This window comes from Lates calcarifer, linkage group LG19 (assembly GCF_001640805.2).
Source record: "Lates calcarifer isolate ASB-BC8 linkage group LG19, TLL_Latcal_v3, whole genome shotgun sequence".
Taxonomy (NCBI): Eukaryota; Metazoa; Chordata; class Actinopteri; family Centropomidae; genus Lates; species Lates calcarifer.
This window is the reverse complement of record NC_066851.1, coordinates 13,385,010-13,411,290: the sequence shown is the minus strand read 5'-3', so window position 1 is coordinate 13,411,290 and position 26,281 is coordinate 13,385,010. Positions and strand designations below refer to the sequence as shown.

The following is a 26,281-nucleotide window of genomic DNA, read 5'->3' as shown; positions in this document are numbered from 1 at the left end:
TGTCTGTCTTTCTGTGATAGTTTTACATGCTCTTTACACAGAAATGAAGTTTTTTATATAGTGAAACACAAATAGAAGTCAAATTCAGGTGTTAGAAAATGTAGTTAATGTATTTTAGCTACATTGGGTGGCAAATTTGTGTGGTTTCTTTCATAGTGGTAGTCACTGACATTTTACATTCTGAAAAAGAAAATGTTACATGAACTGTATTCAGTATTAAAATAGACAATTATTTATGCAAACATGTTCAGTATTAAAGCATTATGTGAAACAATGACAGTGTACACATGCACATGCACACATGCATAGCTTCCTGTAATAGCTACAGATGATGGATGTAACAGCATAGGTGTCTTTTGCTGTGGCAGACTCTGCCAGCCAGAGACTTCCTGGCTCTGTCCCTAATGAAATAACCCCTTCTGACAGATGGCAAGTACCACTTTCCCTCTGTTGCATAATTTAAACTGACCCCTCTAATTGGACAATGATTCTAGTCATCAGCCACTGGGAGAAGGTCAAGCTTGTCTGAATAAAATCCTGGTTGAGACTGACAAGGATTTGTTTATCCTGGGAAAAATATCAAAGTGACTCATGAATATACAGTGAAGCTAAAAATACATTATTAATCTACAAGACTCAGCTACAAGATTAGGCTGCTTTTATGCATAAATGATACTAAATTCAACAATGATGTTACATTAGTGTCAGCTTATTGTAGACTTTAACTTAACAGTAACACTTAGAGCTGAATTTCCTCTTAATCCTCACCTTGAACCTAAAATCTTTAACTTAAGCTTGACTGAAACCTGATCTGTAACCCTGACCATAATCCACAGGGATTTGGGTCAGGGTCATAAACTGGAATGGTCAAGTTTGATTATACAACATATGCAAAGTGTAAAAAAGACTCAGCAGTCTATTGATACATGAATATTCAAATGTTTATTCTCAATTTCAGTTAACCGTTTGGAGGTTAAATTTTGTATGTCAAAAAGTGAACATTAAAAACCACTGTCACAAAGTCACAGAGATGGTGTGGGTGTACTGTAGCTTCTGAATGTAATTCAGAATGTAAATATATATGATGATAGCTTGATTTTGTAATTTCTTAAACCTGCTGTGCAGACAGTAAACTGCACCTGATATTACCTATAGTGTCCATAGTGTGTGTTTTCTATAAAATGTCATGCATTAACAACAAAATATGTACAAAACAGGCTTGAAAAGTACAAAGCTATGCAGACTGCCTCAAAGAGAACCGAGCAGCTTCTGTCCTTAATAATAAAACAATGATAATGATAATGAAAGATGGTAATTATCATCTGCAGTTGCTCTAGGCCATACAGACCATTTTAGTGTCTTTCAGCTCATAGTTTTCTTTTTGTAGCCTACACTTGAACTGTTGAACTTCAACTGTCTCACCAGTTGAAGTATAGGCAGCTGTACTCTGTACTCTACCTGTCCAGCACCAAACAGTTAACAGAGATAATGACAGCTCCACATCTGCTTTACAAAGTAGGAAACTGTTTGACACCTTGTTAGCTCTGCCAAATTCTGCACCCAAGTAGGCAAAAAAAAATGAATTCATACTGCTTTAAAATGTCACTCTGAGGTGTGGAAACAATCATTAGTTCAAGGTTCAGATTAATGGGCGGATTTATGTTGCTCTTGAGTTGGCTTATTTACTGCAGCAAATTGTTAACAACCAACAAGGGCAGCTAATCCTCTTCACCGAAAGAGGTGAGGGTGGAGACTGACAACATGGAGCCTTCCCACTCTGATACACCATAACATGAGAGGCCACACATGCCTCCACTGACTCTACTTACTTCTTTCTACTCAGCCACCAGAGGAGAGGACATGAAGAGGAACAGAGTCCTTGGTGGAAACTATTTTTTTTCTGTGAAGCATTGTATATCAGCTAATGTCAAAATATCTTTGGATACGACAAGACAAGAAGGGCCACAGTGCAACTGGAACTACTGAGCAACAAAAAGACACTTCAGGAAGTGCTGTTGGGTTCATTTTTCCTTCAGCTCACAGGTAACAGAGCAGTAAACGGAGAAGGTGGATCAAACAGGTGCCTCTCCATCAGCCAGCACACAGGGGAAAGGAAGGGGCAGGGTTAGATGTGGTTTCTACAGCCAGAAGAGAGGCCTTAAAGGCTGAACTTAGCTGTGCAGCTAGAGGAAGAAAGAGACACATTGTTTGACTGGTAGCTGGGTGTGCAGAGCAGAACAAACCAGCAATCCTGACCTCACTTGACACCCCAAATCGCTGGCCTGGGAGGCAGGTATTTGCTGTGCGCACCCAAGAAGGAGGAATCTCACATGAGAGAAAAAAAGAGGAAGAGTTAGGCAGTCGGACAGTGACATGCACAGGCAGACGGGAACACACAAAGAAGCTGGGTGTCAGTGATAAACTTGGGGCGACTGTGGGGAGTAGTTATCTTGTCTGGGGCTTCTTGGCAGATCCCCAAGTTTGTTCAGCTGACAGATGAGGGTCCAGAAGGTGGCTAACAGGATGAGACCGGGTGGCCACGTGGCCCTGCAGGGATTACAAGCAGCAAGAAGAAGGTAAAGAGATTAGACTCAAAACGGAGCCTGCTTTTTTAACCCTGTCACTGTTGTCACACTGCACAGCGTATAGAAGGAATCCCCCTGAGCCAAAATATCTATCCATTCCCTGTGTCTCCTTTCCTCTACCTCTCCTCCCTCCCTTGCTCCCTCTGCTCATCCATCCATGCAGCCACCTCTGTCGTCTAAAGGGATCCAACAGCATCCAGGAACTAAGTGCTGCTGAGGAACTGAGCTGGAGCACAGACAGGAGTGGACTGGACTCCCTCCTCCGGTGCACTCCGCTAATGGACTCGAGTTGAGGAGGTTCTGGAACTTATTGTTGTTTGCAACAGTCTCTTTACAAATGACAACTTCGGGCTTGAAAACCTTATAAATTAGCCCATCATGCTTTTGAAGTCAGGACTATTCTTCACCTTGTTTCTGTTTACCCTCCAAGCAAGTCAAATCAAAGGTAAGAATCCAGGCTGGGATTCCTGTTAATACATTTTCAGTTATTGCTTTTGTATTATAACTGGAGGACGAGATGTTGTTTGTTTCAACACAGCAGATTTCAGAAGTTGCATGTGTGAGTGCTGAACAATTCTATCTCTAAACTAAGTTATAACTGTCCAACTCTTTAGGACTGCTCTTTTAGCGAGTACAGACAGAATTCTGTCAATAATCCAGTAATGTCCAAGTTACTTTCAGTTTAGTTGTTGAGAAATCCTTTGATGTCGCAGATCTACCTTCAGGTTTTCTATCAGTGAGGTTCTGGTGAATGACAGGAGAGGTGGTGATTCACTTCAAGGGCAACAGGGGTTTCTAGTTAAAAGTGTGTGTGACTTTGCAGTTGAAATAACTCTCTGCAAACTACAAAATGCTAACTCATCCTCAAACATTGATTTTTAGAAAATGTCAAGCAGCCGGCGAGCCATTTTTAAGGTCATGAATATTCACTGTGAATTTAACGGGCAATGACATATAATAGATGTTCACTGAGAGAGATAGCGTCATTTCACCAGTGATAACATTTGCGTCCACACTGGTTGTCTTGTTCAGTGTGATGTGCCCGGGTGAACTCATTATCCTGAAGGAAACAAAAGCCATTCTGTTTCCAGTGTCGCAGGACGCTAATCTTTTCTGGCTTGTAATTCTGCTGTGAGGCCTTTCTGAGGCTGCACTGGGCATTAAGGCCGCTCTAACAACCCCCTCCTCTCGCTCAGGACCCCATGTCGGAGCATGTGCAAGTCGGTCATCACGCTTCCCAAAAGCCCATTCAAATATAGATATATTTTTTTGGTGGTGTGACTCTTAATGAAAACACACATGACTTGGCTAAATATCAGGCCACCATCTGACCTACCGAAATGTTTGCAAAAGGAAGGTTTGCTGGTGAACGGGTCTGCCTGGCAGACACTAAACAGGGTCATATTTGCCCAGGCGACGATGTCAATGCCCGCACATTCTTTGCATGTTCTTGGTGTGAGGCCAAATTTGGATTTGAGGAAAACAATATTGTTCATTGTAGAGGTTATTATTCATGTGTAATACAGCGATTAACATAGTTTTCTTGAGCAAAACATCAATGAATGCCAGTGTTTTGAACTGTGTTAATTCAAAAGTTGAATTCTAATCCCCTAATGATGACTAGTAGTACAGTAGGCATGCAGGTCTTGTGTCGCTTTGCATTAGCTTGCACAGGTGTTTGTGATATTGTGTCCACCCACTCCAGGTGCTGATACGCACACATACGGCTGGCAGCATGCTCTCATTTAACAGCCTCAGGACTGTTGCTGTGTTATGTGGTCACTTGTGGTTCAGCACTGGTCCACACAGTGTTGCTGTAACATTCTGAAGATCAGATACAACTGCTCTGTTTTCTTTTATAGTGGTGCAGGATTTATATACAAAGATGACCCTCTTTTTATCTCCCAACAATAGCAGCATCTCCAGCTAAAAGCTCTGTGTCTAATGTGAATTTAACAGTGACTATATTATTTACAATCATTTGCTCTCTCCATTTACCCATAACCTTCATTCTGCTCCCTAATCCAGAGGAGGGACAGTATGTTATTTAGGTCCAGTGACCTCCAGTCTGTGTTTTGGGGCTCATAAATCCTGGCTTATTGTCTTAAGAAGCCCTCTGAGGTTTGCCACCTGGCATCACAATGACTGCCTTTCTTCTAAAATAGCTTTATTCAATGGGGTGCCTGTGGTAGACCACGTTGACTGGCACACTGGCTTGTGTAATGGTGCTGAATTATGTTCCCCTAATGCCTCACCAGGGTGACTGAGCCTGTTTTCTTTACTAAGGTGATCAGAAAATTAGGGCAGTTCTCCTCATCATGTCTGCAGCATTTCAGTGAAATAATTTCTGGAAACAAGCCTGCCAATGTTTGTGTTGTTGCTTTAACGTGCCTGTATCACAGGATTAGTTTCCGGACATCGCTAAAATCAAATGGGTTATCACCTGTACCTCATTTTAATCTCTTTAAAGTTGTGCACGCACATCCACTGTAATCCACATGCGTTCATCTCTGCACCTGGACGCTGCCCAATACAAACTCATCCTCTAACACTGTTGGGCCACTGAGCAGCTTCAGTGATGCAACCTGGGTCAATTCGCCCGAGGGTGTCTCATGAACCATTCCTTAGGGAGAAGAAGAGAGAATTACTCATTCGCTTTCTCTACACATCTGTGCGCTTTCACAGCATTCAAAGGACATCCTCCTAAGCACAAACCAGCACCTGGAAGCTTTGGGCCCCAGACGTTTTTACACTACAGTGAACTCAAAAGCTCAAATAACTCATTGCACCTTAAAGAGGTAGTAAACACATACACAGAGGACTGCTCTGTGTTATATGGTCTCAAAATAGACTCTCAGAGACTCTCCATGAAAACATACTTTACACTGCAAAGCCAGACGCTATTTATAAGCAGTGGCAGAGGGAGCAGGCGTTAACTTACAGTAAAGAGAGGCAGGCAGATGCCATGAGGTAACTTGTTGGATTAAGTATCTGTCAAATTCAATTCTCCAGAAGCAGCTGGTGTTAACTGCCTGATTCCTAGATACAATCGTGAATCTGTTCATAATGCGACTGACAAAGAAACAAACTCCAAATCATTACAAATCGTTGAACTTAATTTAAGTGCGGCAGCTACTACAAAGAGTGCAGCTCTGGCTTTGTGTTGTCACCCATCAGCTGTTAATTATAACAGTTATCCACACAAACGCTCTGTACTACTAAGTGATAAATCTCACACTTACATGACAGTTCACAAAATTTCAGCTACTTATCACAAAGTGCTCAGATGTTTCCTGTTAAATCAAATCTCATTTTCTGAATATTGTTTTAAAACAATGTATATATATATTTCTTCCTACACCTCTAACTTCTCTGAATCCTCTTGCAGACCTTCGTGACCAAGGTTTTTCTGGACTCAGGGATGTGAAGTACAGGCATTTTCTGGAATCTTCTAGACCAATCAGACACGCTACAAATGTCAGAGCGGAGCAGGACGGGCATCGGCCCAGGAGGTCGGCGGAGCTGTTCACCACAGGGGTCAAAGTGTGTCCCCAGGAGACAATAAAAGCGGTCATCGGCAGCCACAGGGCCTATTACAAGCTCAGAGGTAAAAGGACATGTCCACTGTTAGACTTTGATGTCAACTCATAGTGTTACTGGGCTTTTTAAACTTTTAACTTTATGCAAAATCATGGCTGAATGTCTAGCAATGCCATCAATAATCCCTTCCTAAAACACTGAATCTGTGTCAAAGGAGAATAAAGCACTTAATCAAACAGAGATGTCCTGGCAGTTGAATAAATAACTGCTTGCCTTGATGTTTTTCCTGTTGGGACTTTTAATTTGAAAGGACAACAAAATATATTTCAATCTTCACAAATACGTATGATTGTCTAAATTGCACAGAGAAACACTTGATATAATGAAGTTATATGCAAATATCTTTTGTCCAACAGAGGCGGATGATTTAAGAGGCCACCTTGGCAATGTTCCACAACAGCTGCTGTGGTGTATGATTTTAAAAAGGAGACTGATTAATTTGGCGTATTGGAGGTAATCGCCTCGCTCCAGAAATGAGTTTGTCAGAGAATAAATTTCCCACAGGCATCGAGATATTGGACAATGTGGAGCTTTTCCACCCCTCTCCAACAAAGGCAGATAAAACATACTGTGGCTTCAGGGGATCTTTGTGCCCATGATTTTAATATTCACAAAAATGTCATGAACGTGCAACGTCTCTCAAATATAAAATCTGACATTTACAGAAACATGCATTATCAAGGTTTTGTGCTGTCCCAGTTGTATCATGTTAAATGCATTATGTGATTTATTGTAACATTATGACACTGTAGACTATTATGTGCTGCTCATTCATTTCCAAAGCTGCACTGAAATGTTCCTCTGAAGGAAATAAAAAGCTAATCATATAGATAAATCGCACAGTAATTTGATTTCTCAGTGCTCTAATTTCCATCATTTCTGTCCCTGTTGCTAATATATGAAACACAATGTGTAGTCATCTTTTACATTTGTTTTTTTTTTTTAAATATAAGATAAAATGGCAGCCTATATTCATACTTATTTGTGCTTCTGATATATTTCCCATAAAAGTCAAAACAAGACATCCATAAAGTTACCTGATTTATCTCCAGTTTGTCAGGAAGCCATCTGGGAAGCTTTTCGGATCTTCTTGGACCGGGTCCCAAACTCGGAGGAGTACAGAGCGTGGGTTTACACCTGCCAGCATGAAAACCTCTGCATGGACGACCTGGCCCAGAACTTCAGCAGCTCTCAGGAGCATCTGGAGATGGTGGCCAGAGTGAGTCCAGCGCAAAGACATTCATGACAATACAGCTGCACACTGCACGCCTGTTTTCTTGTTGATCAATCTCCAGTGTAACTCTGTGATGGCTCATATCGTGCTTCTTGATTTCCAGAGAGTGGCTGAGGAGGCTGAAAGCGAAGGGTAGGTGCAAACTTCCCAATTAGATTTTGCGTTAAATGAATATTTCCTGTGTGTGTTTGCAGTCATTTCTTTCAGAACACAAAAAAGAAGTGCAAAGTGCAGCACAGTTTGTAAATAATTAGTAAATAATTTGCAGTGTTTTCATTTCTGGAGGCATTGGAAGCATCAGAGGAGCTATTAACACCTCAGCTCAAAATGTTAAAAAGATGTAAACACCAACTAAAACTTTGCCACCCTAGGCAGTAAAAAGGAATACTAGGCATATTAGACAAAAATAAATATTGAATTGACTAACACAAATTTAGGCCAGAAAATATTCATAGTCATCTATGAATAAATTCCTTATGTATGGTCTGCTTTTTCCCAGGATTGTCAGTGGAACCCCAGAGCCAGGGAGGGAATGTGAGTTGGACGTGCACCAATATTGTTCAATGAAAGCAGTTAACTTACTTTATGAACTTAACAGCTGTCAAAACATTTGAATAACAGCATCATAAATTAATTGCTGAGTTTTGTCTCAGGCACCTGGACACCCGCTCTGATTCTCCTTCCAACTGAGGCTGACATGGTAAGCAGGTCCACACCTTTGACCTTGTTTTTCACAATCATATTTTTTAATGCTTGATCTCACTGCCTGGACCGCAGCATACCACTGTACTTACTGCAGTGTAATGTGGACTTTTGTTTGCCAGAGCATAGAGGATCCTAACATGTTAAAGGAGAACTATGAGGAGTACATCGTAGAGTTCAGCGTCACCATCGTGGACCCCACGTACAGCAAGCTCCTGCGCGACCCTGAGGCTCTGCATTACGGCGACGTCACACGAGAGCTCACAGACAAGGTGAGAGTGTGAGTTTACAGACCTGCAGTAAAGGTTAACATGTCTCTGAGCCGTCTGCTTTACCCTCTTACAAAACATCTCTTGATAGATGTGGTATTTTATTTTAGAAAAGCTTTTAAAATTTTTACTTGGGGTAATGAAGCCATGGAAAAAGCAGGTTAGCTCTATTGTGGTTAAAATGTATAAGTTCTATTGAACTTTATTTCATACAATAATTGTTTGGGAGATTCTTTGCTGACAAAATATCATCCTTCTTTCACTTTTATTACACAAGATGTCTTAAAATGCACTCGATGTGGTTGTAAGCTTCTGTGATATTATATTGTTGGGTGTAAAACTCTGATTGATTTAACAGCTTTAAAGTTGCACCCAGTTGACTTAAGATAAGACTTCTAAATGACCACAAGCCTGGAATAGTAAGATCTAATCATGTAGATAATCTCTTGACTAAGAAGGCATTGACAGAGGCTACAGGACTACAGCCCTGAAGAATGATTTCTGACGGTAAAAAGCCTTTGGCATGCTGTCTCTTTTGTGCGGGCTATCACAGAAAGGTCAAAAGTGTGTGTTGCTATAGTACGGTAAAAAAATTCAAAGTGTGCACAAATGCTAATGAGGTTCACTCTTAAAACTTTATGTCAAGCTTGCAAACATAATGAAAACAACAGCCCTATTTAACAGCAGCTGCTTTTGCTGATGCTGGATTAAGACATACGAATAGCTGCATTTGCATGTGGCTGTAGTGGCTACTTCTTAGTTAGCAAGTAATTTCAGAGCCTGTTGTTCCTTCCCTGCCCTCCAGTAGTCCTCAGTGTTTCCCAGTTCCAGGCGTCACCTGACACCCAAACCCACATGCACACCTGTTCCTAATCCCCTGATCAGGTCTCTGGCATATACACGGGCCTGTTTCCTCACTCTTTCTCTGGTGTTTGTGTGTGAAAGTCGCAATGTTCAGCCTTCCTGTTCCTTGTTTTGGCCTGTTTGTTATTATTAACATTTGCACTCCTTTTTGGGTTTGGCTGTTTGTACAAACAACTGCAAATGCAAATATCCTGTTGCTTTATTGACTACTCCTTTACTGTCCAACCATGACAACAAATTTCCAAAATGTCAGCTTTTTATGAATTATGAATGAGACCTGTAGTAAGTGTATTTCATTTTTATTTAATTGGTTTTTAGAGGGATTTTGAGTCCAAGATGCTATAAAATCACCAAATACACAGATACATCTCATAAGTCCTACCTATTTCATTCTCTCTTGTTTTTTGTTTGTATAGATGCTTCATGTGTTTGAAAAAGTTCCGGGATTTAAAGAGATTCGTGTTCTGGGATTTCGGTGAGTTTCATTAAAGATTTTATTGGCACTATAATTTAGCTTTGTAAAAATGATTGATTTTGACAAAACAAGACTGTAAATAAGACAAGAGACTCAAAACATAAATGCTTTATTTTTGTTCCCTGATGTGGCTTTTATTGAGGCATTTTATTGCTCAGGAGAAACTATAACATTCCCCTAAAATATCCTCTTTTGGGATATGACTCAGACATTTTCTGCCTTAGTAGACATCCATTACCAGTGAGGTCTGTCCGCTTTGAGGGATTCTGACATGATTTGTTGTGTTGATCAGCTCAGAGGATGTGTCTGTGCGCTACGCTGTGGTCTTTAATGGAGAAACGGAGCTGAGTGATGATCCTGAGGGCCTCGAGGAGTCTGAGACGGAGACAGATGAGGACGTAAATGCTCCTAAACTGAAGCACATCATTGTAAAGGCCTTAAAACAGGAGCCGTCACTACCGCTGGACATACAGACACTCAGCTTTGAGGCTGGTAGGCATAATATCATGCACACAATTAACTGAATAAAATAATAGGGCAGTACTCTGAATCAGATTTTAAAGCTGTCTAAATGTTTCAACTCTATTTCAGTAACCACAATCTATCCAGTTGCTGAGTTTGGCATCAACCCTGCTGAGGGTGTCGTATCTGAGGATGACACCACAAAGACCCCGACAGAGGACAGCACTCCCACTCAAAGTTTCTTCCCCACAGTGGCAGTGATAGAAAACTCTCTGGAAGCTTCTACAGTCAAACCAGAAACACACACCTTTGTGCCTTTCATTCCAAACATCCCCTCAGAAGCCACCTCTGCTGTCACTGATGAGACTCCTTCAGTGGCAGCAATAGAAGAAGAGTCTACAGAAGGTTTGGCTGAAGAAGCTGATGAGATTATAAGTTCAGACACAATACTAGAAGCTACCACAGAGCAGGGAGAAGAGGAAGCAGGGCCAGAGATGGAGGAGATGCCAGCAACTGAACAAGACGACGGAGGTGAGGCTGAACCTGAGGAGCAGGCGACGGAGGGTAAAGCTACTTGAGGTTAAATCTTGTTTTTAAGGCAGGATGTTGAAGTTCGATCAGGAGAGACAAGTTTAAGAATCCAAAGCTTTATTGAACAACCAAACATTAGACTGTGGTGTGGAATCCATTTAGAGCTATCGACAGACAGGAGGAAGAACCTCAAAATCGAACACCAACTTTACCGTCATCGTCTGGTTTTGGACTTTTGAATAGTGGGAAAGTGGTGGGAGGGATGAGCTAATTGCTGTTACGGGCAGGAGACACAAAACACAGGTAAAGCTGGCTCCCAGTGAAGACAAAGAAGATAGGTTAGTTAATCTTTATGATTTTATGATACCGAACAATGGAGACTAATTACAAAATATTTAAAATGAATTAGATAACAGCAGCAAAAAGGAGAAGAGAAGAGAAAATAACTTATCAAAAGAGAGTGTGAAATAACAGAGGGGAAACAATTAAACAATTAAGAGGCATTACTTATTAGTCTAGTATTGTATCTAGTATCCACACTTATTGGGTAGTGGAAAAACTATATTTTTCCTATTTTGTGAGTGTCTAAAGATTGTGCACATAATACTCCATGGGTTTTTTAATGACATTTAAGTCGAATGGAATGGTATATCCAAATAAAGAATGACATTTTTTTTCTTCTTTTACTAACACATATCTGTAGAGAACACACACCTCCCATGAGAAATGGAGATGGCAGTACAATTAGACTTGGTGGTTTGGCTTTGCACATGGAGATGCTCCCTGCTGAGGCAATACATCATATTAAAACCCATTAACAAGTAGTGATCTGCCTGGTGGTCGAGTCATTACAAACTCATGCTGCGCAGCCAAACTCTGCTCAAACCTGCAGAAGTTCATTTTAAATTCTAGTGGAGTTTTGGAAGATGTCAAATATGTCAGGCTTGTCATGCTGAATGTGGGGGAAATGTGTATAAAATGTTGCACACTGTATTTTTATTTATGGAACACCTTTTGGCCTTGAATTTAGGCGTCATATAGCTTGTTTTTAAAAGGCAGGTACAGAAAATACATCACACTGTAAAAAATGAGTTATTTTAATGACTCTAAAGTAATTGTTTGATAATTTGGGAAGTATGCTAATTCACTTTCCCTCCCAGAGTTACATGAGATGTTTGATACCACTCATGTCTGCACTCTATGGAGCTACAGCTATGAGGTGATTAGCTTAGTTTAGCTTAGCACACAGACTGGAGGCATGGGGAAACTGCTAGTTTAGCAAAGTTAAAAAATCCACCAGCTAGCACCTGTAAAGCTCACTAATTAAGACATTGTATGCTATTTGCTCAGTCCATTTGCATTTCCTTTTGTGTGTGGATTAAGCAAACAAGATATAACATGCTAATTAGTTGGCTTTATGGGTGTTGGTAAACCTTGGAGAATGTTTCACCCTGTTTCCATTTTGTATGCTAAGCTAGGCTAACTGCCTCCTGACTTAAGCTCCCTACTTGATGCACAGACATGAAATTGGTATCAATCTTGTTATTGATAGAAAGCTGGTTAAGTGTGTAACATGGAATGTATAGGATAATGGCAGCAGTGGTGGCAAATTTGGCCAACAACAGCAATAAGCAGTGTACATTGTAAATGTGAGAAACTTGGTTATAAAACTGATTTCATGATATGTTTTATTTTACAAGAACTTGAACCAGCTGATGGGGTCAGTGAGGAATATCCTGAGTCACAGAATGAGGACCTTCCGCTGGCAGCTCCAGATGCCCAACCTGAAGAAGTGATGACTGATGAACCTCAGGAGGTTAACCTTATCCCAGAGTCTACAGATCCTACAGATACGTACATATCTGTCACAGAAGCAGCAGTCCCTGTCTCCACATCACCATCTCATGAGGATACAGTCCAAGGCATTGAACCAGAAACAGATGTGGAGCCATTGCCATCCCCTGTGGAGAGTGGTGAAGCCCCAGAAGATGAAGGGCACAGTGGAGTAACCCTGCTCTCAACGGACCTTCCTACTGAGAACTCAACCATTCAAGAGGATGTAGGGCCGAGTCAGAACGGTACTGAGGTGGAAGTGACCGAGCCTCTGGAGGAAGAGAGCGGTAGTGGATTCCCTTCAGAGTCTGATGAACACCCATATGAATCCACAGCTGCACCGGCCATGAGACAAGCCAGCACCCCTCTGATGGCTGCAGTGGACAAGAGCAAAGAGTTAGTGGTTTTCTTTAGCTTGAGGGTCACTAACATGATGTTTTCTGATGACCTGTTCAACAAGAGCTCCCCGGAGTATAAATCACTGGAGAATACCTTTCTTGAGCTGGTAGGTACACAAGCTTTTGTGCTCGATATCATGCTTCTCCATGCTTCGTTCTCGTACTTTCTTTTGTACCCCTGAAAAGTGTGATAAAAGTACATTTGTGCAATATTTACAGCTTAACTTCAGTTTTAGGTGGAATTTTAGTGAATGCAAAGACATTTTTTTAGTTGGTGCTTAATCTAAATTTTGTGAGGATGCACTTTAAAGTAAGCCTTATCCTCACAGCTGTTTGTTACTCCTGAAAATAACAGTAAATGATAAGAAATGTACATATTTTCGATCAGTAAATTTTTATTTTTGTAAAGTGTGATAAGGCTTGAATCAGTCGCCAAATTCTGATAAACTCTGCAGTATGCAAATGCTTTAATTTCAGAGGAGCTGTTGTGTCAACAGTATAATGAAAAAGCAGGTCATACTATTCTGTTTCACATAGACACAGCACTCTGGGTCCAGAAACTCGCCAAACCCTGGAGCTTCCAGTAAATCTGAGCCTAGGAGACAGACGACTTTAGCCTCCATACCGGTATTTTTTTCTTTTCCATATTGGAACTACATCTCCAATGCCTCAGAGAGAGCATGACCTTTCTATTCCTCAACTAATCTTTCTGAAATGCAGTATCTATCAATCTGAAAGCACCTAACATTTCTAACATTCCTAGAATACTCAACCTTAGTTTTCAGCTTTGCTTTTGTCCTTTAGACCTCATGCAGTTTCTCTACTTTGTGGTTTTATGTGTGAAGGGGGCTCTGATATTGGCAAGTTTGTCTTGTGTTTTGCCTTAATTCTTTGAATTGTGCTAAAGTTTTGGCTTTTGCAGGGACAGGATTCTGTTTGACTCATATGTAAGAATGTCATTTTGTAAAATTTGTGTCTGCAAAGGATTTTTCTTAAGTTCTTAGATATAAAAACAAAAGAGATTGAAAAATTTTAAGGACCACCTTACCATTCAGAACCATTCAAACTTGATGAAATGAAGAGCTCAGCATTTTGTAAAATCTGTTTATTCACTTTCTTGCATAGAGTAAAAGTGTGTTCAAACAGAAAGGGTGGTGCATTTTCGACCAAAATTATGTGCAATGGTGTGCCTGTTTGCGTGGCAGCCCAGTCACTGACTGATCTCAGGATGCACCAAAAACTCCAGGTCTTGCTTATTAAGTAACACTAGATTAAGAAGGTCCTGGGGAAATTGCAGATTTTGAAATATTGTCTTTGTCTCCCATTTGTGTCTTGATGATGATATTTATTTTATTTAATATGCAATCATGTGTGTAAAATTCAACTCACTTTCTGCCTGAACATATCTTTATATGAGAATATCAATACCACTCTCATACTGCATGTTTTTTCAGTATAAATCTGGAGTCAGCAACCAGTTAACTTGGCATTTAAGGACTGAAAAATAAGGAGACCCAGCTAGCCTGACACTACCCAAAAATAACTTTGTTTTAACAGATAAAGAAATATATCATGGTTAGTTGTTTCTGTTTCTCTCTGTTTCCAGAGTGAGAGTGGTATCAAACATCTCATTTAACTCTCAGCAACAAAGCTAATAAGTGGATTTTGTACAGACAAGCTCTCTGGTGTGATATACTAAGAGATAGGAGATGCTGCTTGTTGAAGCAATATACTCTAGCATGCACTGATTATTATCTATCTGTCATGGAGCTCTAATTCTTTTGTGTACATGTGTACAATGTCTGCGTCTTACACTTCTCTCTTTGAAATGAGAAATGCATTATGTAGTGAAAACTCAAAGTCTAGATAGTTTCTCACAAAGAAAAAACTGAATTTATTTTTGTACAAGTGTTGCCCATATGTGTGTGTTACAACTTTGACCAGTGTGTTTGTGCATGTTTGAGGCCTTAAAGATAAACTTGCAGAGTGAATGAATGATAGGAAAGTCATGCAGGTTTATGTTCCTAAAACTGTATTGCTTTATACATGGTAGAGCAGCAAAGTAGCCCCGGGTTGTCTGAATCATGGGACTTGGGTCTCTCTTACTCATTGGTTTGTGACTTGTGGTAAGAAGCTTTAAGTAATTCTGGTCAGTTCCAGCACCGCACACATTGTGCTATTAATGGTTCCAATCTGCTTAGTGCGACATCAGTCAGGTTTGTGTGGACATCTGTATGCATGTTGCAGCGGTACTACTGTATGGATTATCTGCTATTATAGACATACTATGTGTATGCACTACCATAGGCAACACGACAATGAAATAAAATAGATCACTGACTGATTTAGATCATTTTGTTTTGAAGCATTTGTGTGTAAATCCAAAGTACATGTCCAATACAAGAGGCTACATCGTTGTTTTTCTGTAAGTAAGTGTAGTTTTAAATTTGCATTAGCTGCTTGCGAGCAGGTTGGGAGCACATCTCTTTAAACCTGCACCTATTAGCTTACATCAAAGAATGAAGCATCACTTGACATCCCTATTTAGTTTCAAGGCTTACCCCGAGGTTGACGAAGGGGACGTATTTTTAGGCTTGCTCAGAGGTGCCCTGTGCTCTGTGTTACGTAAAGACCTCAGCTTCAAACTGAGAAGGTTCATCGATACAAATTGGATTGTCCATTTGCTGCAATGCCAAGGAGCAGAGGGAATGTAAGCTACTGGGGCAGGTGGGCTTAGTTTTCTAAGTGATCACCTTTCAGCATTAAGATAAATGGTTAATAATGTATTATGTTGTGATACTCTCAATAGACATGTTCTTATTTATTACAGCAGGGCACATTAATGTGTAAAGTTGTAGGTTTAATGATTCGTTCTGTGAAGTGGATCTGTTTTGGTTTTGTACCCAGAAATGGAGAGATCTCCTTTAAATTAATTTCTTTATTCCAAATATAGACAAAATCTATGTCTTTACTGGATCAAATAATACAATATGAAGAAGTAAGGGGTACAAAGACAAAAACTGCATACACAGATAATTATTTTGTACAAATATACAAAGCAGTTACAAAGAACACTCCATCTCCAATCTTTAATGGTTGCCCAAACCGTGGTTTCTGCAGTTCTCCTCATTAATCAATGTATTTAGCTTCCTGGCAAAACTAATGTGGTCAGACGTTTGAGCTGGTAAGTATTGTATCATATATTGTCTCTTGTCAATATCCCATTAGGATGCCTTCCTTTAAATGGGCTATTTAGTGGAGAGGGGACACTTTGAAATAAATATTTCTAACTGGTTCAAGCTGGTTTATAAATCACCCAAAAAAAAATAGCAGGAAAAATAATAAAGTAATGTCACATTACACAGCCCATTTAAATGGACATAATGAAACGTAATGTTTGCCTGGATATTGGACTGTACATTTACTGTCTATATATACATACGTATATATATAAACCATTAGCCTACAGTAGCTTTCAGCTCCCCTGTTTTCCTTTGCCACACTCCTCCATTACTCCTGTACCTACTGGTTTGTGAAGCAACCAATAAATTTGGACATGGAGGTTGGAATGACTTTATTCGCTTCAGTAAATCAGAAACATTTTGATGCCAGCATAATATTCCTTGAGACTTTTCATTTTTTGACGTCAGAGAAGGGATGTTTCACTGGGTTTTCCAAAACAAGAACCAGTAGATACAAGTGTAACCTCTGAGAAGCAAATGTGATTGTGTCAAAGTATGAAATCCTGGCTGTGTTTGTTCCATTCTGTCTATATTTCTTCACAAAAGTCTGGTGTATACTGTAGGCAACAAAGGAATCAACAGCATCTCTGCTGTTCCTTAATCCACAGTACAGACTGCACTGAAGTTTGTTGTGAAAGAATTCAGCTTTGACCTTGTGTGGAAGGCAATAGAGCTACAGATTGGTATAAACCTACAGTGTACATGTACAACTTGACATTCTGCATTGAGACAAATGGATGACCAAATGGTAAGATGCGTGTCCACCTGCATTGCCGATTTGCTCTAGTTGTGGACCCTCTAGTGCTCTCCTCTTCTCTCAGAGACTATTAGCTATAGGGCCCTAGCCCTCAGTAAACTGTCTGCCAGTGATAAGTGAAGTAACCCGATCAGAGCAGAGCTCCTTAAGGCCTCTTATCTCCCACTCGACAGCCAGGCCAGCTAAAGCATCGTAATCTCTCTCTCTCACACTGCGGTGGTTTGATGTTTGCCTCGTCTGTAGTGAACATGAAGTGACTGGCAAAGAAAGCGGTTCAGATCGATGAACATTGATGCGGGTCCATTACTTGAGCTGGTTGACTTCCTCCCCGTCTAAATATCACCACCGTCATCAGTCCAAGCCCATAGTCTTAATAGATTGGTTTCTAAGTTATCTCAGCTGCAAGTCTGAGTCTAAGTTGAAACTTTTAAATGCAACAATGTGGAAAAGTTACAACGTGGCTGCGTAGATGTGTTTTTACTGCACAGATGTTTTTTTAAAGTAGAAATGCTGTGTGTTGAACTGCCATTACAAAGTCAGAAAGCTGTGACTAGCTATACATAGGGTGAAGTTTGGGTTGAAGTTTCTTTAGCTAAACTGTGCAACAGATATCCAAGTTGTAAAACCTGAATTCGAATGCTTTTTAAAGTTCATTAAGAGCATAAATTGTTGTCAGTCTTTGCATAAGACTTGCATGACTTGTCCACATCAAACCATTCTAATCTTAGCTAAGGTTATCTGACCAGCTAGCTCATAGCCAGATTATCACTGCAGTATGGTTTTTACCTCTATTTTTGCCCCAAAACTTGCACATTTTTTTTTTTTTTTTTTTGCATTTTAACTTTGTGGGGCAGTGTAGGTGGGGTAATCTAGAGATATTTGACACAACAGTGTAGCATGTATATTACAAGATAAAATCCTCAACCAAACAGATTATAGATGTCTATGTTGAGATAGGTCTGTTGTCATGCAAGTCTTTTAAGTGTCTGATCCTTTCATCATGTGTTCTCTGACTCTTCCCTGACTAGAATTAGCATGCTCTGTGTTCTTATACTAATACTAATAAACAAAACCCTAATTTTGTTCTGGATCTAATTACACAGTCAGCGCAGTAATGGCAGGATTTCATGCTTGCATCAAAATTTAATTATGAACTATTCATAGCATTCACACTGTAAAATGTGACCTGAATAATTCAAAATCAGTCGTGCTATAACAACCTCAGTCCTGTCGATGTGGAAGTAAAACCACAGGATTAAATGTGGTCTCTGCTCCCCTGGTTGTCTTCTCAGGAGGACACAGATCATCACTGACACTTGACACGGACACGAATCTGACATCATTTCATTAACCTACTGTAAATATCCAACTGAGAATCTTTGTCCTCCTAGGGTCAAGAATGACTCCTTTTTTACCCTATAAGATGAAATCGGTCTTGGTTTTCAGGAACACCATATTCCATTCCTGCTCTTTTTGGCACTGATCACTAACTGCACAGAAATTAATCTTTTTAAATGACAAATTTCAGTACATCTTCAGACAGAACCTTAAAGTTCCTCAGAAATTGATTTGCTTTCCTTCTCATCCCCAACAGCTTCTGCCATATCTTCAGTCCAACCTGACTGGATTTAAGCAGTTGGAAATACTCAACTTCAGGAACGGCAGCGTTGTGGTGAACAGCAGGATGAAACTGGACAAGCCGGTACCTTACAACGTCACAGAGGCTGTGCACTGTGTGCTGGAAGACTTCTGTGATGCTGCATCTAAAAGGCTCGACATCGAGATTGACAGTCGGTCGTTAGAAGTAGAACCAGGTGAAATGTCCTTGCTCATATATATCAGTGTTGAAACTCACTGTTGATTTTTTCCTGTTCTATTTATGTAGAAAAAAACCCTTAAAATTGCATAAAATCTAATGTCTTCAAGCAAGAGTAAGTTCACAGTTCCTGAAATACATTTATCCCTGTTGGGTGAATGAAATATGATAGTCCTGGAAGATGTGATGACTGGATGCAGACACCTCATCCAGAAAAAGAAATCAATAATCTGTTCTTGCAGTGACTTATGCTCATTCATGCTACAAGGTCAGACGCTTTGTCCACAATGTGCATTCTCTCACTCTGCTGTCTTTTGCAGCCTGTAGGTGAAGTGCTGTATAAATCTGCCGCATCTTTTTTGCTTGGAGGAGTTCATGACTGTGACCTCATTGAACACACCTTATTGAAAACAGATCGCCTCCATTCACATCAATCAAAATGCCCTCTAATTTCTCCTTTGAATCTGTAGACAGTGAGAGACACGTGGACACTGCATTAATGTTAATGAGCTACCACCTCTCTGGTCTGTGTTTCTCCTTCCACTCTCTTCTCGTCTGCTTCTTCTCTTTCCTCTCCCCTCTCCTCTCCGTTGGTTTCAGCTGACCAAGCAGACCCCTGTAAATTCCTGGCTTGCAATGAGTTTTCACGCTGCGTGGTAAACAGTTGGACCGATGAGGCGGAGTGTCTGTGTGATCCGGGCTACAGCATGGTGGACGGCCTGCCATGTCAGAGCACCTGCACTTTGCAGCCGAACTACTGTCACAACGGAGGCCAGTGTGAAATAATCCCAGGGCACGGAGCCACCTGCAGGTACACAACAGCTGACAGATGAAAGCAAAATCTAAACAACAGGAAAACACTGTGTTGTAATGCAGATGTAAGCACAACCACGCACTTTGTTAAAAACCTCTTTTTGGTACATTCAAGGACATCAAGGATTTGAGAGTTGACTGTGGGAAAAACATGTATTCTCAGTGTTATCACACCCAGAAGTTCAATATGAAGCTAATACTGATGCTGTGAAGAGGATCATTGCATCTAGTAGTTTCTTGCAATTACTGTTGATGTTTAGCAGCCAGCTGCAAAATCTTGATGAATGCACCAATCAGCCAATTAGTCTTGCTGATGTACTGATTAATGACATATATACGTTAATGACACACATCTGAAATGAATTAATCAAAATGTCTCCTTATATGCTGCTTTAGTGAGTTTTTTCATATCTGCTTTACAGTTGAAATTGGCAGGCTATGGGTGCAGTGCATATTATTTGGAAACCAACCAAAACTCATGTACCGTGGCACAGTGAACAGTCAACAATAGACAGTCTTACCAGACAATGAAAAGATAAAGATAACATAATCTTGCCTCCATTGTTTGTCATATGTATGTTCATGTTAAAAAAAAAAAAAGGATGTTGGGTCAAGACTTTATGCAGGGATCACTGGATTATTTCATTAGCAAAGTGGTTTTATTTGAATTGGGAAGCTTGGAAATGCGTAAAAACAAATCTTTAATTTTATGTCTATATATGGCTACATCATGAGGTATTTCTTGTAGATACTTGTTTTTTTTCAGAAGGTAAAATGAACAATTCTGTGCATTTTAGGGTATTTCTTATGAAATATGTGCAAATAGCAAACAAGGTAAAATGTGTAATTTGTTTTAGTTAAGTTTCCAGTGTATAGGGTACTTTCCTTCTAACCTATATTTTCACATCTCTTTCAGATGCCCTGTAGGTAAATACTGGCATTACCATGGAGACCGCTGCAACGAGCTGGTGTCGATGCCGTTAGATCCTTCACTAATTATAACCTGCCTCGTGGGAAGTCTCTGCCTTGTTTGTGCCGTCATTGGCATTTTGATATTCATTAACAAGAAATGTATAAAGACCAGAAAGGCTGTAACTTTGGTGTAAGTATGAATCCCCCTTTTTTTGCTCACATTTTTAACTGTTGTGATTCATAGGGTGTTTCAAAGCTTTTTTATTCACCAGTTCCTGTCCTTTACATTATAGGCACACCCATGCTCCCTATGCCTTTGAGAATACTTTGAGGGTGAACCCAGTATTTGAGAATGATGATGGTGTCTTAACTCAAGTCTCCACATTGCCATGTCCTTCAAGTTCTGCCTCTTCCCAATCACAACAGTCTGAGCAAGAGCATTTTGCCTCAATTGAAAATATACGTCTTAGTATTGAGGTATACCGTGCTGCACAGCACAAGTGACTAAACCGACTAAAAAACTAACCTCAAAACTTCAACTAACATAAACTAATATGTTCTGACAAACTCTGCAAATGATCTTCTCGCTTTCCTTGTGAAAAAATAATGCCATCATCCTCCATACATTTCATGTTTGTTTTGAAGTTTAAATTCACCATCAAAGTGGACAAACTGTCTGATGTGTCTTTCAGTATTACTTAGACAGTATTTGAAACTGTTCATTGTGGCTTTAATGGTAATTAAATGTAGATCAAGGTCTTCATGTACCATCAGTAGTTGCTCAGAAGGCCTTGATCCACAGAATCAAACACAGCATAGGTGGTTTAAGGTACGTATGATGCAGAACTTTGAAGATTCTTTGTGCCAAATCAAACAACAAACTGTGCAGTAGTAGGTGTAGGTACAGTCCCTGTAGTAGATCTTTCTTTCTGGCAGATGGTTGCATTGGTGTAGTGCTTGCTTTCATCTGCATTGCATATGTTTATCTCCTTGAAGTGCCTCTGGAACTATGATATATTAATGAAGCACACCGTAAACACGGAGCCCTGTCTACTCTCTGTCTCCACAGATCCCCAGACAACTCTACACAACAAGATCAGAAAAGTTAGTTTCAGAAATGGTGGACTTTCATCACTGCATACCACACAATGAGGTGAGGACCAAAGACTAAACCCTATATTGTAAATGATTTAAAAGATAAATTGAAACTAAGTCTAAAAAGTGTAAACTTGAAGGAAATGCGGGAATTTAAAGGGGGTTAAAACTGATATTTAGGAAATGTGCCATGTAAAAGTAAGTTACATCCACTGATTTCACACTTGATAGATCCAACATGGTTCATAAGCAGCATTTTTTCTTATGGTCTAAGACAGTATTGCTAATACTCACCTTTACATCAAATATTTTACAGCTCTATGATGCGTGCAAAAGGTAAAACATACGTGCATGCTGCACTTGCAAATTTTTTGTTTTTTACTCACAACCCAAATCAACCCAAAAGTTTTGTGCATTTAAAGGTGCTATATGTATCGCTACATAGCCAGTGTTAGCATTAACAGCTGTTTACTTACCAAGAGCCTCGGTCATAATCAATACAAGAGTAGAGTTAAGAATATGCCCATAAAGTTTTAGGCCTGTTACAGGACAGAACATGCCATAGCTAGCTGGCTAGCATGCTAATTTCAGTAGAGGGAAAGAAGGGATAGAAATAGAGGCAAAACATTGGGTTTGCTCTCCACCACTGGAGACTGCTCTTGGCAAGTGGAGTTAGGTTTGATGCTGAATTTTCAGTGTTCCTTTTAGACTCATAACTAAAAGCTATTAATGCTAATGTTGGCTATGTAGCAATAGCAAAAACGTACATATAGTACCTTTAAAGCATTGCTCTGATAAATAAAAAATTATAGAAAAAATATGAAATTCTAACCTTCAAATGATTTCCAAATAAGGTCATGAGTGCACAACTTGTGTTGTATTGTGATTCTGCAGTGTTCTGCAAGGGAAAATAGTCTCTTGTCATTTTAATTAAATACCTGATTGATTTATACAATGCATGTAACTTGTAGATGTACTTACAAGGGCATTCTGTTATTTATCGTTTGAAAAAGTAGCCCATTTAAGGATGAATCACTCTCCCTCTTCTCTCTCTCCTCCAGACATGGCGACTGCCAAATGAATACAGAACATGTTGTCTTTTAAGGGCATCAGATAACGAATGTTTTGAGGTAACGGTTCTTTGATGACACCTGAGGAGAAGCTGACATGGTGACACCGGGTAAAACACAAGGAGTAGGAGACTGAAACTGCTGTTTAACTGTATATGGGATGCATGTGCAGGTGCAGGTACAGTAGACCAGTGACTGAGATTATTTGTTCATAGTGATGAAAGTGTCTTGTTAGACAGGGAGCTATGGATGTTAAGGTGGACTTAGGTTGTCTTAAAGTGGAACCTAATATTTATTTTATATATTGAATGGTAGGAACATTTCCTGTAAACCCTTGGCAAAGGTTGTTCTTTCCTCACAATGAGGTATTTATTATTATTTACAAACTGATACACATGGTATCCTCACTTTAGACTGTACAATATTGTTTATTATAATACTATTCTTGAACATTGTTGTGTCCCAAAAAGAGAATGAATGTATAAACTGTTGACTCTGGTCATGACATTTGTGTATAGAAATACTGTCTGCTGTGCTGTGCTGTGTGTCAGTTTGTCTCATTCAAAACAACGTTTCCCACTAATCATGTCTTTTGAGATTTTTTTTTTTGTACACATTTTACATTTAAAAGCAAAGAATAAAATGTTTTTTTGCATAAAAAATGATGGTGTTTCTTTTGTTTTTGACTGCTAAAATATTGCTGGGTATGTCTAAGTGAGCCAGATGTGACAAATTTGTAGGGTAAAATAGTGTAAAAAGTGTTTGCAGTCAAATCAAGGACGTGTCCAATTACTGCTTAGTGGTGTTGGTGACAGTAAATTCACTGTAACAGCTGACAATAACTGCACTGCTGCACTGAATAAGCCTTTAAGTCTGTTTTTATCCAGCTGATCACTTAACTGGAGCGAGCCTCCTCAGCTCAGTGATGACATCAGCAGTACATCAGGCTTTGTTGTTTAATTAATCTACGCGCTAATCTTGTTAGTGGTTATTAGCATCAGGATGTCAAATCCATTTACAGAGAACTGACCACCAACAACTATATTACTACCTTTGTGAATTATCTACAGTAACTTAGCAAGAAAAAACTGAAGAACATGAGGTCATACATTTATTTTCTACAGTAGTCCAGTGCAAAGGCCAAAGTACAACAGACAACCAAGGAGGGAGCATATGAAAATGAATTAGTCACAGTATAGTCGACTTTATCGTTTCAGTAAATAAGTCTAAACAAAGGTAGTGTTTGATTGTCCAATGAGATGATTGGGACGTTCAACCAACAGAGTCAAGTAATTAACAATTAACAAAATATTACATGAACACACACAACAAACAAACACACACACACAAATTGCATTATTGTCTGTAAAACAACCCCAAAACCCACAAAACAGCAAACAAACTTCTGCACTTCCCTTCTTGCATATCAAATAAACAACAATACAAAAAAATGTCCTTTTCCCTGCAGGAAAATAATGGATGAATACAAAGACAAAACTTCTAAGGTGGTGATAAGCATGTCTGAAAGGGAATAAATCTTTCTTAAAAAGTTATTCTGGAAGAAAAATACATTCTGCAACTACATGAAGGAAAATATTTAAGTATTCAATTTGCATGTTTTCAAATTTTTAGTAGATAGAGTTTGAAATATAATTAGAATCTATTATGTTTTACTTATAAAATACAGTATAAGATTAGATATATTTTATAAATATAACTTCTTAGTTGTATGAGCTTCTGTCTATGGTGTCATGTTTAAGTACGTATATATTTAAAGACATTAAATGTAATGTAAAATTAATAATTATAGTCTTATTATTCAGACAACTTGAAAGACAAGACTGTCACACATTATTAAAAGTGTCTCTACACATTTGCTCTAAAAGTCTCATTTTTTGTCCCTATAGCAGACCATTAAGGTTTCAGGTTTACAGCTAAAGGTTCAGGTTACTGCACCAATTAAGACTTCCTTGGTGTTGTGCAGTGATATTGCATTTTAAGGCCTCACAGTGGGATACTGCATTCAAGCACAGACTGAGATGAAGACTGAACACAGATGCTAACGCTAAGGTGTTCCACTGCAAAATAAAAATATAAAAAGTGAAAATAAAAGACATACAGGTAGTTCAAAAGGAGATGATTCAGCATCTTATCTCTGTGGTAACTGACTTCCCATCCCACAAACCACAGGTGCACTGTGCTGCCCTTTAATGTGCATGTTTGTGTTGGTGAGCGTGTGTGTGTATGTATCAGTGTCATGTTTCAAAGTGTTGGTTGTGCGCTCTGGTTCACTTGAGGAGACTCTGGAGCATGGCGGTGGCGTATGTGGGGCGGGCCTGCTTGTTCTCGATGGCTTTCTTGAGGTACTGAATTCCATCGCAGCGTTCCCAGATTTCTTCAAACTGCCTGGGAAGGATCTCCGCCCCCCTCTTCCTGGTCAGGCCCGTCTCCTCCAGGCTCAGCTCGCACATCTCCATGTCGTCTTTGCCTGAGCGGTGGGAGGAATGAGGACAGAGGTTTACTGGCAGGACGTGTGCACGTGTAGACGTATTCTTATAACAGACACAGTTCGCCAGAGTCACTCATTTAGCATATATAATAGTACTAAAACTATTTAAGGATTTTAAAGCTTTTCCTTTGATTTATATATTTCTATATCTCTGGGGTTTGTAATATTAATAAGACAAAACAAAGCTTGAGCATTTGTCACTCAATTTTTGGTGACATTTTAAACACTAAGGCAACATTAGGTTAACCTTAATAAATCTGAGGCATCACAAGATGAATACAGGGATACGAAAAGGAAAAAAACACTCTGTTACATAAAACTATGTTATTTTTATATTTTTAATCTTATTTTTATTATGTTTCTTGTGCAATAGTTGATACTTTCATAAGTTAGGCCTTCAAAATTCAACAATTTGTAAAAGATTTAAAACTCTTGTCAACTCTAAGGACGTGCTGCACTGTATAACTTATGAAGCTGGGACAAGTAGACATAACTATTTTAATGGGTCCAAGGCCAGTGGAGTTTGAAACTATTAGACTAAATGATTAATTGGTAAAAGTACATAAATTATTCAATGAATGAAAATAAGGCATCTGTAACACAAAAATAAAGTGAAATAAATATGTTTTTTTTTTTAGATATTGTCTCTAGAATATGACCGAAAGCAAAATCTGCTGACTCGCCTGCGACCAACACAATGGGCTGTTTGTCTGGGTGAAGCTCCATCTGTCTGGCTATCCAGGGCCCATCGAAGTGGGCGTACCACCAGCCCTTCTTCTTATTCTGGGGGTCCTTGTACTGATCAGCAGGGCGGATGAAAGGAATGCGGAAATATCGTTGCTGGCGGTTCATGGCCACTTCCTGATGCTGGGCTGTCATCGGAGGAGCTGGGTTCTGTTCAGCTGCAGAGGGACAGTGAGACAGAATGCGATTTTACAAATACTCTGTCTTAATAAAAATGGAAAAGCTCTCCAGAGTAATATTGTATAACATTGTGTAGTATTCACAACAAAACATCTGTCACTTGGTTTCAAATACACGTGACCTTAGAATACTCATGTTTTTGTGTGTTTTACTAACACAAAAACTCACCAAGCAGGGCAGAAAACAAAGT

General features: G+C 39.5%; 2 protein-coding genes across 2 annotated transcripts in view; one reads left to right on the top strand and one right to left on the bottom strand.

Annotated features, from left to right (window-relative positions):
- The first annotated feature begins 2,954 nt into the window (after positions 1-2,954).
- Positions 2,955-23,697, top strand: impg1b (interphotoreceptor matrix proteoglycan 1b). The gene is made up of 17 exons (XM_051078181.1): positions 2,955-3,030; positions 5,974-6,192; positions 7,238-7,404; positions 7,523-7,551; positions 7,919-7,953; positions 8,073-8,119; positions 8,244-8,393; positions 9,671-9,729; positions 10,022-10,221; positions 10,321-10,755; positions 12,423-13,060; positions 18,547-18,766; positions 19,369-19,579; positions 20,498-20,683; positions 20,787-20,970; positions 21,563-21,646; positions 22,650-23,697. The coding sequence occupies exons 1-17, from the start codon at positions 2,964-2,966 to the stop codon at positions 22,731-22,733; spliced, it is 3,015 nt and encodes a 1,004-aa protein (XP_050934138.1). The 5' UTR covers positions 2,955-2,963; the 3' UTR covers positions 22,734-23,697.
- A 59-nt stretch (positions 23,698-23,756) lies between these two features.
- The window catches only part of myo6b (myosin VIb), a 39,902-nt gene continuing 37,377 nt past the window's right edge, over positions 23,757-26,281 (bottom strand). Inside the window, 2 exon segments of the mRNA XM_053825518.1 lie at positions 23,757-25,146; positions 25,851-26,069. Of these exon segments, the coding sequence (XP_053681493.1) occupies positions 24,947-25,146; positions 25,851-26,069 (419 nt within the window). The 3' untranslated portion in view covers positions 23,757-24,946.